We start from the raw sequence: 14438 nt of genomic DNA, 5'->3' as shown, positions 1-14438 counted from the left end.
TGCTGTAGTAGAATGTCCTTGTTCTCTGCTTGAATGAGGCAGTCATCCAAGTAAGGATATATCTGTATTCCTCTTTGTCTGCAGAATGCAATTACTGGAGCCAGGCATTTTGTGAAGACTCTGGGTGCAGTAGATAAGCCAAAGGGCAGTGCAGAGAATTGGTAGTGCATTGAGCCAGCTATGAATCTGAGGTATCTTCTGCATGATTATCTGATTGGGACATGCAGGTATGCCTCTTTTAGGTCTAAAGTCACAAGCCAAGCCAAGCCTTCTTGCCCAGCATGGGCAGAAGCTGCTGAAGAGTCAACATTTTGAATTTTGGAATATCCAGATATGTGTTTAGAATGGATAGGTCCAGTATTGGTCTCCATGCTTTGTCTTTTCTGGGCACCAAGAACTGGTCTCCATGCTTTGTCCTTTCTGGGCACCAAGAACAGCCGTGAGTAAAATCCTTGTCCCTGCTCTTGCTCTGGTACTTGCTGAATGGCCCTCATGTCCATGAGGGATGAAACTTGCTTTTGTGCCTCTGCCCATTGATTTTTTGGCAGGTCTGGCAACCCGTTTGGCCTTGGCAGGGTATGAAAGTGAAACTTGTAGCCTTGTGACACTATGTCCAATACCCATTTGTCCTGGGTTATTATGTGCCAATTTTGATAAAAAAGTGCTAGTTTTCCCCCTAAATGTGCTGCCAGAAGATAAGTGCTTGGCGCAGGCAGGGGGAAGTCATTAGGACTGTTTCCTGTATGGCTGTGATTTTTCTCTGCTTTTGGAGGTAGACATACCCCATTGTTTAGACTTGTATGTGCCTTGGGGCTGGGATCTGCCTCTAGGGCATCTGTATCTACCCCTTTGTGGCCTGTCTGACACTGGAAAGGACCAATTTTTTGTAGGCCAGTGTCTGCTAAATCTTGGAGGCTGTACCTGTAAGAAATCCTTGACTGTTTGCATAGATTTAGCTTTGTCCTCCATTTTTTTCAACACCTCTTCTGCTTTAACACCAAACAAGGTATCATGCTGTAATGGAGCATCTAATAATTTTGCTTTAACATGATAAGGTAGATTCTGTTCCTTTAACCAAGCATGCCTCCTAATGACAGAACCCGTAACAGCGGCCCTGCAGGAGGCCTCCAGAGAATCAAAGCCACATTGCAAAGTATGCTTTCCAACTTGTTCAGCTGCATGCAATAAAATCCTGCATTTCTTTATTTTCTGCACATTCTGAATTTGTCAACATTTTCTGTTTAAGCAGTGACATAATGTATTGCTGACATTTAAGCATATGAAACTGACAATTTAAAGCCCTTATAGCCAAGGTAGCAGAAGTGTAAATCTTTTTTCCCCATCTGTCCAATGCCCTAGAATCTCTGTCAGAGGGGGTAGGGTTTTTTGCAGTTGAAGCCTTGACCCCTTTGAGACCCAGAGAGAGTCTCTAGGTCAGCATCAGGGTTTTTAAAAAGAAATTTATGTGAATCAGGAACCCTGTAGTATCTGTCTGGCTTAACAGGAGCTGGAGGTAAGGAGTCAGGAGTCAGACTGGACTCTGAAAATACATCATTTACAATGTCTAACAAAGGTGGAATAGCAAGGGGCCTGTGCTGAGGTAGTAAAAGGAAGTCTCTGAGTCTTTTCTTAGATTCTGAATAATCTTGGCTCTCCCAGTGGAAATGCTCCCTCATGGTATGCAGAGTTTCCCCAAAAGAATAATCCTCAGGAGGAGAGGCTGAAGGGATAGATTCTTCAGCATCAGAATCATCATAAGGAGGAAGAGAGTATTCCTGATCAGAAGAGGAATCAGATGAAATGGAAACCTGATCTGAAGATTCATATTCAGTCTCTTGCCTAGGCCCTCTTATCAGGTGGGGGGATGGGAACCCTTGATCAAAGTAATTAGGTCTTAGGCCATTTTGAGCATCTGATTTTTAGGCATGGAGGCCTGTCCATGGGGCTGTTGTTCTTGTTTCTTTGTCTTTAAAGGTGCTTTAGTCTTTGCCTTTGAAGCCGATGTCGTTTTAACATATAATTGCGTAGGCCTGAAAACCCCCTCAGAAGCCAATGCCTGCTCAGTGACTCTGGACCCACCTGAGGGAATGGTTTCCGAGGTTCCAATACCTTGAGTTTCCAGCGGCCTAGTCGGCTCCACGTGGGAGTCGGTAGCGGCCTGCGGCTCTAAAGTAGCGGGCGTCAGGGGCTGCGAAAGCGCCTCACTGAGAACCGGCGACTGGCTTAGAGAAAGCCTCGTCGTCAGTTTTAGACCTCGGATGCCTGTCCTTTTCTTTTTCTTTGCGTTTCTTGTGAATTCCAGTAGTCGGATGGCTATCCGACGACATTGTGTAATTCAATTTTCTGCCAAAATAGTGAAATGCAAAATCGTACAAACGCTTAATAGCGAGTTGGTTAAATCTAGCACAAAACCTACAATTAGCAACGTCGTGGTCAGGGCCTAGGCAAGGAATACAGTAAGAATGAAAGTTCTTATGAGGTATTTGCTTCCCACAAGAAATACAATTATTAACTTTTTCTGACATCGGTCTGGAGCAAGAAAAAAGTTTCCCCAATGGGGTACTTAGCTTTTAATGAAGACTTTGGATCTGAAATTCGAACACGAAAATCTCAGGAGTCGGCCGACCGGCACTTGCGAAGTGCTTTTGCTTTGGGCACCGCGCGGCAAGAAAGAATGAAGAAAATGGTGTCAGCTGCATCTTTTATACCCCTGGCGCACTGACGTCAGGGAGGAGGCGACAGCAACCGAAGCCGGACCTAGACTTTGGAATTCAGGCCGACTGTGTGTAGCCTGCCAGCAGGATAACCCAATTGTAATGACTACAACAGTGAAACATGATGAACATCCTGGGGAGAGTGAAGAATATCCCCTTCAACTGTTACATCTTGCTAACAAGAAACATTGCCAGACCACCAACAAAAAGATCCAATATGTAGCACGTACTACAAGAAATGTTTTAAACAGTTTTCACTATAACAGAACACCTTGCTGTTTGGAAATCTTGGAGGACCTACTAACATCTTTATAGTGTCTGAAGAAATCAATATTTTACCTTGTTTAAAAACTGATCAACTATAACACACTAGCAGTACATCAACAGATCAGAATGTAATAGAATGTGTTTATCACTGGATCTATATTACATGCTCAAAGATACTTTTCTTCAAACATATAATGATCGACACCTAAAGAGCGAATGCTCTACAGCATGAGCGGGCACATCTGCAAATTTTTTCCTTGGGGAAAAAAATAGAGCAATCTCAGAATTGGTATATTTAGTTAGGGGGTGTGGGAGGTATAGCCCCCCACAACAGGGGGTGTGGGGCAGGGCAAAGCCCCCCCCACTTGATTAGGGTTTTGAAGTTTGTGTTTTTTGTTTCCGGCTGAGGAAAAAATTTGCAGATGTGGCCTTTTGCGCATTAGAGCATTCGCTCTGTAGGTGTCAATTATATGTTCTAAGAAAAGTCTCTTAGAGCATATAATACAGACCCTTTATCACTGACAGTAGTTAATCGGAGAAACTTTGCAAATTTCAAAAGACAACTATGATCTAGGGAAAGCCACTACTTTTTTCTCTACTACAGACCTGCTCCAATTATGAACGGCTTCTACATCTTCACATACATGGCCATGGACATCCACATATCCAGTGGATGGATAGAGGATTCTCAACTGCTTTCAAAGCGATAGGTCTCAGGGTTTAGACTGTTGCTTTCCCTGAAGGAGAACCATGGTACTCCTGTTGCTGATGACAATTTCTCACTCTTGGCTAGTGAACAATTCTGAAACCATGCTGGTTCTTTTCTAGACCTCAATCATTTTTGTTGCTGTTGTCTACAGTAAATCCAGATCTGTAACAGGTTTCAATACATTCTTGAAAAAGTGCACTGTGGAGTTCTGAACAAGATGTAAGCAATAGAAAAGGGTCCTGTTCTTCTCCACATTCTATAGGTGATGGGCCAAACACAGATGACCCACTGAAAGGAGCATTGGTAAAATTCTCCTTGGTGCCCTCTGTGAAGTCTATCAGGCACAGTAAGGCATGCAAAGTGCTAATCCGACCCCTGCTGCCCTAGCTACAGCATCCACGGAATTGTGAGCCACAAACACGGTGGGGTAGATTAGCAATGGATGATACAGCTGCCATATGAAACTGTGATTTGACTTTCAGTTGTCCATTCAAAAATCAATACCTTCTCTAACTGGCTCATTTCATCAGTTAGGTCTTGCAGGAACCTCAAGTAAGAAAAATAGTTTACTACCCTCGAGGAAAACATGGAGAACATGTAAATGCACTCCACAAACCTACTCAGTGCCCTGTGTTCTTATCACATGGCTAGAAGGCAGGATTCTGAAGTGTAGCCTCCTCTTTAAAGATGATCCAGTTGCCCAGCTTGGGTTACATGGGATAGCTCTGTTGAGCAAAAGCTACACGTAAAACTAATCTACCTGCCAAACACAAACTAAGAACTGCCACACTCAATGTAGGTTCACTGTCAGGATGAGGCTTGGAATTGGAAATGAATGACATAACAGTAAGAAGGAGCCTGGACATCTTTTGGATCCAGGAGACAAGCTGGAAGAGCAGTTCAGCAAAGCCACTTGGACTGAGATCCTGAGTCTACTACTCAGGAGGACAGGCTAAAAATGGTGTGGGAATTGTGGGTGAGGCTTCAGAAGACAGCGAGGAATGTCATCAGAATTACTGACAGACTCATGGCAATCAGACTCCGGTGTTATAAGACAGCATTCATAATCTCAGCCTATGTCCCACTGCAGGGTTGTGATAAGGAAGAGTGCATTCAGACAACAGTTACAGGACCTACTAGACCAAACAAGACAACAGGAATTGATGTTGATAATGGTTGACCTGAATGCACATATCGGGACAAACAGAACAGGATACAAGGACTGCCTGGGTTCACATGGGTGGGGCAACAGGAACAAAGAAGAAGCCATTCTAGACTTCTGTCTGGCAAATGGCTTAATGGTAGCCAACACAGCTCAGAAAGAGAAAGTCACAAGATCACACACAAAAGTAGCCAACATGCAACTCGAGTAAACTTCCTAACAATAAGGAAAGGATACAAACAATGATGTGGCACACCAGACCCAATACTTGCAGTGAGACATAGTTGAGCAGAAGCTGCAGATGCGGTAACAGTCCAACTGGAGTTCTTAGACTTGGAGAAAGCATATGGCAAGGTCCCAAGAAAGTCAATTTGGGCAGTACTGCGGTGGATCCAAGTCCTAGAAACACAGAAACATTGGCAGAACTGGTGCAAGCTATGTACAAGAACCCAACGACCGTCATACACAGGAGGCCCCCGTGGGAGTGTGTGCACATCTGGGTTAAGCCCCGAGCCCATTGCTGTTCATAATGGCGATGGACTACATTAACAAACAGGTCAGGCGAGGGTAGAGCAACAAAGTTGCTATACACAGACTATGTGGCATTACAGGCAGACTCTAAGAACTTCAGCAAAGGGTAGGGAAATGAACTGCAAAACCGAAGTCACATAGGATGAAACAGAGCACCTATATGACAGCTGTAATGGCTGCAAATGGAGGGAATCAAAAGAAGCTGAAAATTGAGATGGAAAGAAAATAGTGGAACAGCTTAACAGTTTCAAGTAACTGGGAGGGGTGGTTGAGAAGAAGGGAAGTCTGAAAGAGGAGGTCAAAACTAGAATTAGAGGAGCTGCAGCCAACTGGCACAGCGTGTGTCAGGTGACAGAAGAATCCCAAAGAAAGTGAAAAATAAGGTGTATAAAATAGTGATGAGACCAGTACTAATCTAGGGTACAAAAACATGGGCAGTAAAGGCAGAGCAGTCGAGGAAGCTAGAGGTGATGGAGATGAAGTGCCTCAGACAGGTGGTAAGATGCACACTGTGGAACAAATGAAGAAATGAGGACATAAGATCAGAAGCCAAAGTAGCTTCAATTGCAGAAAATGTCAAAGAACAGATTATGGTGGTTCAAGCACATGTGCAGGAAAGCAGAGGACAACCTGGTGAAGAAGATTTCCAGCAGACAAGAAGAAGACAACGAGGGCAAACAGCAACCAGGTGGATGGACTTTGTGGGAGAAGACTTGCAACAGTCAGGCATGAGTGTCGGAGGAGGTAGGAGAGTGGCACTGAATAGGGAGAGATGGTGACAGGTGACAACATCCCAACCCCATGTAGAAAATGGGAAAAAGGGGGTTGATGATGTGCAGTCTGAGGGCTACCTTCTCTCTGCATCATCATCCCAATTACTTCCCCAAACTGGGACTCAAAAGGGGAACAGTGGGGAATCAATGCCCTCTCAATCCAGGATATCTAAGCTGGGGGACATCTGAGGAAAGTCCAAGTGCCTCCTGTTACAATTCCTACCAGACAACAGAAACGACAGGTCTGAATATGAAGCCTGCAGTGGTGCAGACACCTAGGCGGGATCCTGCAAAAGGCCTCTGGGCCCTCTGTTCTGCTGAGTGACATGCACGGCTTAAAGGCCAGGCAAATGTCTCAGATCAGGATGACAAAAGTCATAGGAGGAACAAGCAACAAGGGTGTCATATGCAGAACACTACATATCAGCAGTACCAATATCAATGTCAATGCCATCAAAATCAGTGGCACTGACCTCTGCTGCCCAAGCCAAAAACAGTTGAATAAAAAATGCCGACTGCTTTATCATGCTCAACACTGACAGCCTGATATTCTCCAAAGGAACATAGGCACTCACAGACTGTGGGCCAGACATTAGCAGTCTAGATTTCAAAGCCCGGAAAGCTGATCTTGCCAACTTCAACATCAACACTAGCCACGCTTTCATTGGCAATGACCAGAGAGTGCCAAGTCCAAAAAGATTCCCATCATCATCAATGACTCTGACACTTGCAAGTCAACAATGAAGTAACCAACCTCAAGGGTTGTGGTAATTATACCAAAATCACAGTACATGCCGATTACACTGTTAAACACACATCAGTCTCTGAAGGCTTGAGCTTAGAATCACTGAGATCAGCCCTGGAATGGGAGGTAGTGAAGACAAAAGGAAGTTCTTGTTGAAAAACTAGACAAGAAATATGCAACCCTGCCCATCCAAGTTGCAGAGGTGGAGAAGAGGCAACTTGCATTGTTTGCTGGACCTTAATATGGGATACCATTACCTTTTCATAGCCTGTCACCAGCTCTACTGATGTAGTTTGATAAAGCCCTACGTCACAGTTCATCCAAATTACACTTCTTCCTCAGGTGCCTACTGGAGCTAGCAAGGGAGGGAATGCAATGAAAGCTAAGCCAGTTTGCTTCTCTGTGGTGGTGGTGGGGGGGGGAATCATATCCAGGGGCATAGACTGCAGTTTCTGCACAAGAAATGTGCACAAAGTGCTTCGCCCTAGAAGGCAGGAATGTCTGCACGCTTATGCCACTTGAAGGGAGAGGCAGTCCTGCTCTACATCCACTGCACGTCCTCCTAGAGTATTTACTGGACATATGCAAGAAGGGTAGGCCCAAGAAGAAGAAAAACCCTGTCATTCTATGTGACAGTCCCAGTCTCAATTCACACAATCCTCACCCTAGGAGCAAATAAGCCGGACAGAAAAAAAAATCATAGTTTGTCTCTGCAGAAGGAATGGAGTAACTTCTAAAAGGATCTTACTGAAGGTGATCTAGAAAAAAAATAGATATTCTTTGTACTTCAGTATCTCAGGAAGAAGATGCCTTCAATCCTGAAACTTTACAGAAAAAAAACTTTCAGGAATTTTTGATGCACCAAAAGGAGACTTGAAGAAGTCAACTCCTCTTCTACTACTCTAGGCTTTTAGCAACTTAATAACCTGGAGATGAATTTCACCATCACCTTTATTCATTTATTTCATTTATACTTTTGTTGACCTTGTGACTCCCACTAGGTCAGTGTTTTCTTTTTCAAGGGAGACTAGATGTGGTACTCATACTAACTAGGTGAAATCTGGCTAGATCACTGGGGAACTTCTCCTTTTCTTTTTATTTATTTTTCTTTTTATTTATTTATTTTTGTTTAAGTGCAGTTGGATCTTTTACACCTACCCGAGCTACTACCAACAAAAAAAGCTGGGACCTCAGTTTAAATTCTCATCAAAGAGATGGCACATTCAGGAGGGTGGCACCTCCCCCTAAGATGCAGTGTCAGTATTGGATGCACCTGGTTTGGAAATATAAATCAAAGCCTTCTGATCTTCCTGCACCTGATGAGGAAATTCTCTCTCCCCCACTTCAGCCAATTTTTTTTTGTCAGACGTGCTCCTAAACCTGGTTTTCTGTTGCTGTAGCCAGAAGTCTAGACACTACAACATGCTGGGCTGTCTCATGTATTCGTGGATATTATAGCCTCACAGCAAAGGTATTTTCATGTCCTCAAAATAAACTTCTAAAAGGGTGAGCTATACTTTTAAAGGTATTATGACTATCAAATTTCAACTACAAAACTTTTTTTTTCATTAGTTAACCTTATTTACAAGTGTGAGCGAATGAAAACAAACTATGCACATACCATTTACAGCTTACAGGAAACACTAAAACTTTATCTATATATCTGAAGTGGCTGCTTGTAATATCACTAAAGCATTTTTTCTTCCCAATTTCTTCCTCATATTTAGCAAGCTGCAGTCAACCCATGACCTACAGAGAGAGAGAGAGAGAGAGAAAAGGAACAATTAAGAAATGAGTAATAAACAGATCCTCCTATATACGAGAAACAAGCAACTACTGAGACATTTCCCATAACAGTGATGAACATGTATTAGATGATGCCTTATCCACACAAGAACATTTACAATACTCCATGCAAATATGTGTTTAGCTCTGCTCATTTTAGACTTAGTTATATATACATATTTGTAATACAGCATTTTTGATACTGTCCTGTTCAGAAAACAAACAGTGGATGGGGGGGGGTCACTGCAAGCTAGAGGTCAATACAATGCAGGGCCCAAACCACAAACAAGACAGGTGTCAGGTACTGTTTAACAATTATTCAAACTCAGCCATGAAGTTCTTCTAAGCTATACTTTATATTGGATGCTTGTCACTAGACTCTTTGGGTTTCTTTCCTTGAGGCAACATAATTTGATTTGGCTGCAAACAATGCCTTTCAGCTTTTCCTGGTTAGGGGTCGCCACAGCATATCACTGATCCGCAGACTGACTGGCAGTGGTGTTTTTATGGTGTCGAGTTGCCAGCCCAGCACCCAACTTTCTGTTACTTAAGAAGTTAACTTGAGTGTTTAAGGCATTACTATCTGAGGAGCAGCACCTGATCTGTTTTTTTTTTTTTTTTGCTTATTTTTAGTAGTTATTACTTATTATAGATATTTATAGCAATTTTATCGTATACTGCATACTTGTACTGTATTTCACAGCTACTGGCTCACTGCTGTTTTTCTGCTGTGATAAACATTTCTGTAGCGTTTTCTGCCTAAAATAGGCTCTCCTTGTGTTCTGACTGTGCTTCTCAAACATTTTGGAAATATACAGAGCATATTTTAGTGCATTTATTAAAACTATATTTGCGTTAATATTGCTACATCTCAAGTGCTCTACGTTGCACTGCATCTGAATCGTTTTAGTGTTGTTTTAGCTGCTTTTCTGTATATATAGACTCTTCTGTATATGTAGACTAACTACTTATTCTACTGTATTACTGCCTCTTAAATAGTTTTTCAGTTGTTTACTTGCCCTGCTTCATTTAAAAAGTTTTAAATTGCAAACTTTGTAGAGTTTTAATTGCATTTACTGTTTAGGGCTACACACTCAAGAGTGTTAGCCTTTTCTGTGTTTATTTACTGTATTGTTTAGCCTGTTTTAACCAAAAAAAAATGCTATCTTGTTTGCTCGTTTCCCGCCTTTCCTAGCTAGTATAGTCCAGATCCCAGGCTTTGCTGGTTTCATGACTTTATTTTCTGTGTTCAGAGCTATCCAGACCTTGCTGTGGTAGAGGAAGTCCTACTGCTTACCAGTGGGAGTGGTGAGCATTGTACTGCCTATCGAACACTAGAGGAGCTGTTTCCAGCTTTGAAATTATACTTTTATTAGCCATTTTGGGCGGATTTCTATCCCTTTCAACTTTCTGGCTTAAAAACATGTGTGTTTGCGTGTTTTTCGCATTGTGGTGCTATGGTTAAACTATTCCAGGTGCCAGAAAGTCTGCTCCTCAAATTTTCCCTTAGAACTAGCTGGTTTCTCAGTAGTAGCACTAAAATCTGAACTCCTATGACTAGCACTTGCTCTAGAACCTGCTGGAAAGCACTCGGAAACCTTAAACTGATACAAGCACTCAACTCTCCTTGTTAATAAGGAGAAATTAATCACAGACACTAAACAGCCTATAACTGCAAAGGCAAGGGAAAACAGCTCTTGTACTTTACAAAAAAAGCACCTAAACAGGCATGTCCAAGGGTCAGCTTCAGGTGATTTCTCCTGTCCACCTGGTGAATCTGGGCATACTGGGGCAATGCAACTGCCTCATGTACACCCTCTCCTCCTACCACCCAACACTACAACCTGTGAGAGATGCACTTACATAGCCAAACTGGAAGCAAAGCTCTCTCTAGCCAAGATTGTGCTCGACAGTCAAGAGGAGAAGGTTAACACCTGCAGCACTACACCTCAAGCAACACATAGCCCTTTCAAAACCCACACCATCAACACCCACACATAGCAACACTAAACCCACATATACAGAGGCCTTTAACATTAAGCTGCCCAAGCAACAAAAATCTCCGAAGCTGAAACGCAAACAAACACCAGTCACAACCAAAGTGACACACAGCTCACAACAACAGTGTGCCACCCAACAACAGCCACTAAGGCAAGACAACGTACCCAACACTTTAGTCATAGGTGACTCTATAGTCAAGAGCACACTGATGTCCGACTCACCAGGGTGAACAAGGAGAAAATTACAATCAGTTGCCTGTCAGGTGCCAGGATCCACCACATAATCCATGCACTCAAGTCACTCCACAACAAGTACAAATACGACTGATTGGAGTGAATGACTTGAGACTTACCTCCCTGGACTACATGAAGAGAGACATGGAAGAGCTCTCGGATCATGTGGCCCAAGCAGGTATGACTCTAGCCATGAGCAGCATCCTGCCTTCACCCAGAATGATACCACAATATAAGGACAAAATGATTGGCTTCAACAATTGGCAAAGCTTCTGGTGTCATTCAAAGATCATCCAGTATCTGTCTGCCTGAGACAAAATGATAGACAAACCACAATGCTTTGCCAGAGATGGTCTGCACCTGTCGTCCCTGGGATTCACGTTACTGGCTAAAGCTCTTGCCACCCCTATAGTGCCTTTTTTAGGCAAGGTTCAAAGGACAAAACCACCACTGTAACAGATATAAGCATGCAAAATCTGAATGTAATGCTACTCAATGCTAGAAGTCTAAACCTCAAAATGCACTCTCTCAAGGCACTCCTAAAATGGAAAACATCGATATCTGTGCAGTAACTGAGACCTGGTTCAAGGCTCTAGAGAGCACCCCTGCAATACCAGGTTACAACTCTTACCACACTTTTCGGCCACCAAACCAAGACCAAAACACTAAAGGTGGAGGAATGTCCATATTCACCAAGGATATTCACACCTCTAGGCTAGTTGCCCAACACAGTGCATCTGAAATTCTCCAGATGCAACTAACACTAGGTAAGACTGCAATCCAAAATTGCAGCTTGCTACAGATCCCCGCCATGCCCCAAGATTCTCACTACATCTTTCTAAACATACTGGATACAACAAACTACCCTAATACTGGGTGATTTCAACTACCCTGCCATTAAATGGAAAAGCTACTCGGGTACCAACACCTTTTCCCAACAGTTCTTGGAATTCATAAATTCCAATGCCGTGGATCAGCTAAATCCATTGTCCCACCAGGGGCTCCAATATCCTAGACCTGGTAATTGCCAACATGGGAGATAGATGCTCCACACCAATGGTCAACCCCCTCACTGGTCAGGTCTGACCATAAGCGAATCACCCTTTACATCCACATCCCACCCCCACTTCTCCAAAGCCAACTTCATGCTACTCAGTCAGAAGTTACAAACTTCATGACACCTATGCAGACGGGAGCTGAAAGCTCGACTGCTTAATCCTACGCTAAGGCACTGTACGAGCACATCCACTCGTACATGACTTGTACCATCCCAAACAGAGCTAAGATCATCTCCTTCAAAAAAAGGAAGCCGATCTGGTGGTCCCCTGCCATACGCAAACTATACAACAGAAGGAAGAAACTGTTGCAGAAAAAAGGAAAATCCCAGGATGCAAAAAACTCTGTTACCAGCCTCAGTAAGAAGCCAAAATCCCTTATAAAACCCTCCAAAGCTACTTACGAAAATAAAATTGCAAAGATTCCAAAGACAACCACAAGGTATTCTATAGTTATGTAAAGAATCTAAATGGCAATGTTCAGATCTGCTCTGAGCAACAACAGAATGACATTAAATATACTGATCCCATGGATATTGCCAATATCCTGGCAGATCGATTTAGTGTCAACTTCACCCCCCTCTCACTCCCTAAAGGGCCCATCTCAATACCAAAAGATTGCTAAATTCCAGTAATCACGGCCACACAGGTAGAAACTGCTCTCTTCAAAGCTAATAACAACAGCATCCATGGGACCAGATGACATTCCGGGCTGTGTACTACAACATGAACTACAAAATAAACTGGCACCTCACCTAAGTGTTATGTTTAATCATAGCCTCACCTCAGGCTTCGTGCCCACTGAGTGGCACACAGCTACAGTTATCCCACTCCACAAGGGGGGATCCACCTTGGATCCTGGGAACCACCATCCCATCAGTCTGACGAGCCAGATCCGCAAGGGCATGGAACTTATAAACGAAGACATTGGCAACCTTCAAACACTGGACCCTACCCAGTTAGGGTTCGTGAAGGGGCGATCTCGTCTCCTGAACCTGATTGACTTCTTTGATCAGTCTCCAGAGCTGTGGATGAGGGTAAGGCGTTCCACACAGCCTATCTGAACCTCACCAAGGCTTTCGACACCATCCCCCACTCAGGAATCATAGAAAAACCTACTAAGCTGGGCACAAATCCCTACGTCACTCGATGGATTGCCAAATGGCTTGCTGACAGAACTCAGACTGTAAAAGTAGCAGACTCCAAATCCAGCTCCAGACAAGTGGAGTACCTCAGGGTTAAGTCCTGGAACCGCTTTTGTTTGGCATCTACTTCTCTGAAGTACAGGCCAACACTAAGGGACTCTGGCTAACAAAGTTCGCAGAGGACTGCAAACTGGGAGCCATTATTGAATCCCCAAATTATGTGGATATTCTACAAAAGGGCCTTACAGAAACAGACGCTTGGTGCCAGAGCCACGGGCTCAAGCTTAATGCCAAGAAATGCATAGTTATCCCCTTTGGGAAAAAACATGTACCCATGAATTACCACATAGGTGGCAGTACACTAAACCCCGAAAGTGTGATGAGAGACTTAGGGACACACAGGTGGACAGTGGCCTCACCTTCGATAACCACATCGCCGCAACAGTCAGGAAATCCTTCTATGTGGCATACCTCATCACTAAGGGCTTTTCATCCAGAAAAAAGGAGGTCATTGTCCCACTGTTCTCATCCCTCATTAGACCCCCATTATAGAGTACAATGGCCCATTTGGTATGTACTTCACAAGACATCTGCAACAGCTGGAAAGGCCGCAGAAATACCTCACTAAAAGAATCACAGGCCTAAAGCAGATGCCATATGCTGACCATCTAAAAATAACTCCAGCTATACTCTGTGGCATATAGTCTACTCACAGACAATCTCTGCTTAACATAAAAACTATGTCAAACCCTTAGCTGTTAGACATGCTTCATTTAAAGAAATCCCAATCCCTCAGAGCCACACGTTCCAGGGATGTAAACCTTGGTCATCACAATGAACAAAACATGCTGGAGGGAGACTCCCCATACTCTGGAATAGACTGCCCATACATGTCAAGCAGAGCACCTCCTTGGCCCTGTTCAAAAGGAACCTTGACGATTGGATGGAAGATAGGAAATTCACCCTGGGGATCACGTCAGTCGCCCTGCTAGACAGGGATCCAGGGAAGTAAATATTGTGGAAAGAAATATCTAGGGAAGTGTTATGGCTAGGCTTGTATAAGTCCTAGAGCCGATAGCCTAGTACCAACCTATGGACCTTCACAGAAAACACACACACCTACGTGCATGTCTTTAAAACTCACTTAACTGCTGGGAGGACATGCAGACTCCGCACAGGTGCTCCAGCCAAGAATCGAAACAGAGAACCTCTTGATGTAAGGCGATAAGACTAAAGTACAGTTGTGTCAACTTACCATAAATGTAGATGTTCGAGTGTATTCACTGTTGCAGTCATTACATTTGGGTAATCTGCTGGC

The 14438-nt window shown here is 43.5% G+C and overlaps 1 protein-coding gene across 2 annotated transcripts in view; it reads right to left on the bottom strand.

Moving 5' to 3' along the window:
• The window catches only part of PHETA1 (PH domain containing endocytic trafficking adaptor 1), a 434342-nt gene that overhangs the window by 239173 nt on the left and 180731 nt on the right, over window positions 1-14438 (bottom strand). The window contains exon 2 of one of the 2 annotated variants that reach the window (XM_044068626.1): window positions 8523-8650. The exons of the other annotated variant lie outside the window; for it this stretch is intronic. Coding sequence (XP_043924561.1) covers window positions 8523-8525 — 3 coding nt within the window. The 5' untranslated portion in view covers window positions 8526-8650. The remainder of the gene's footprint in view (window positions 1-8522; window positions 8651-14438) is intronic. 2 annotated transcript variants of the gene reach the window in all.

Source organism: Protopterus annectens, chromosome 4.part0 (assembly GCF_019279795.1).
Source record: "Protopterus annectens isolate FY-2018-M chromosome 4.part0, PAN1.0, whole genome shotgun sequence".
In the NCBI taxonomy this organism is placed as follows: Eukaryota; Metazoa; Chordata; order Ceratodontiformes; family Protopteridae; genus Protopterus; species Protopterus annectens.
This window is presented reverse-complemented; position numbering and strand designations above follow the sequence as displayed.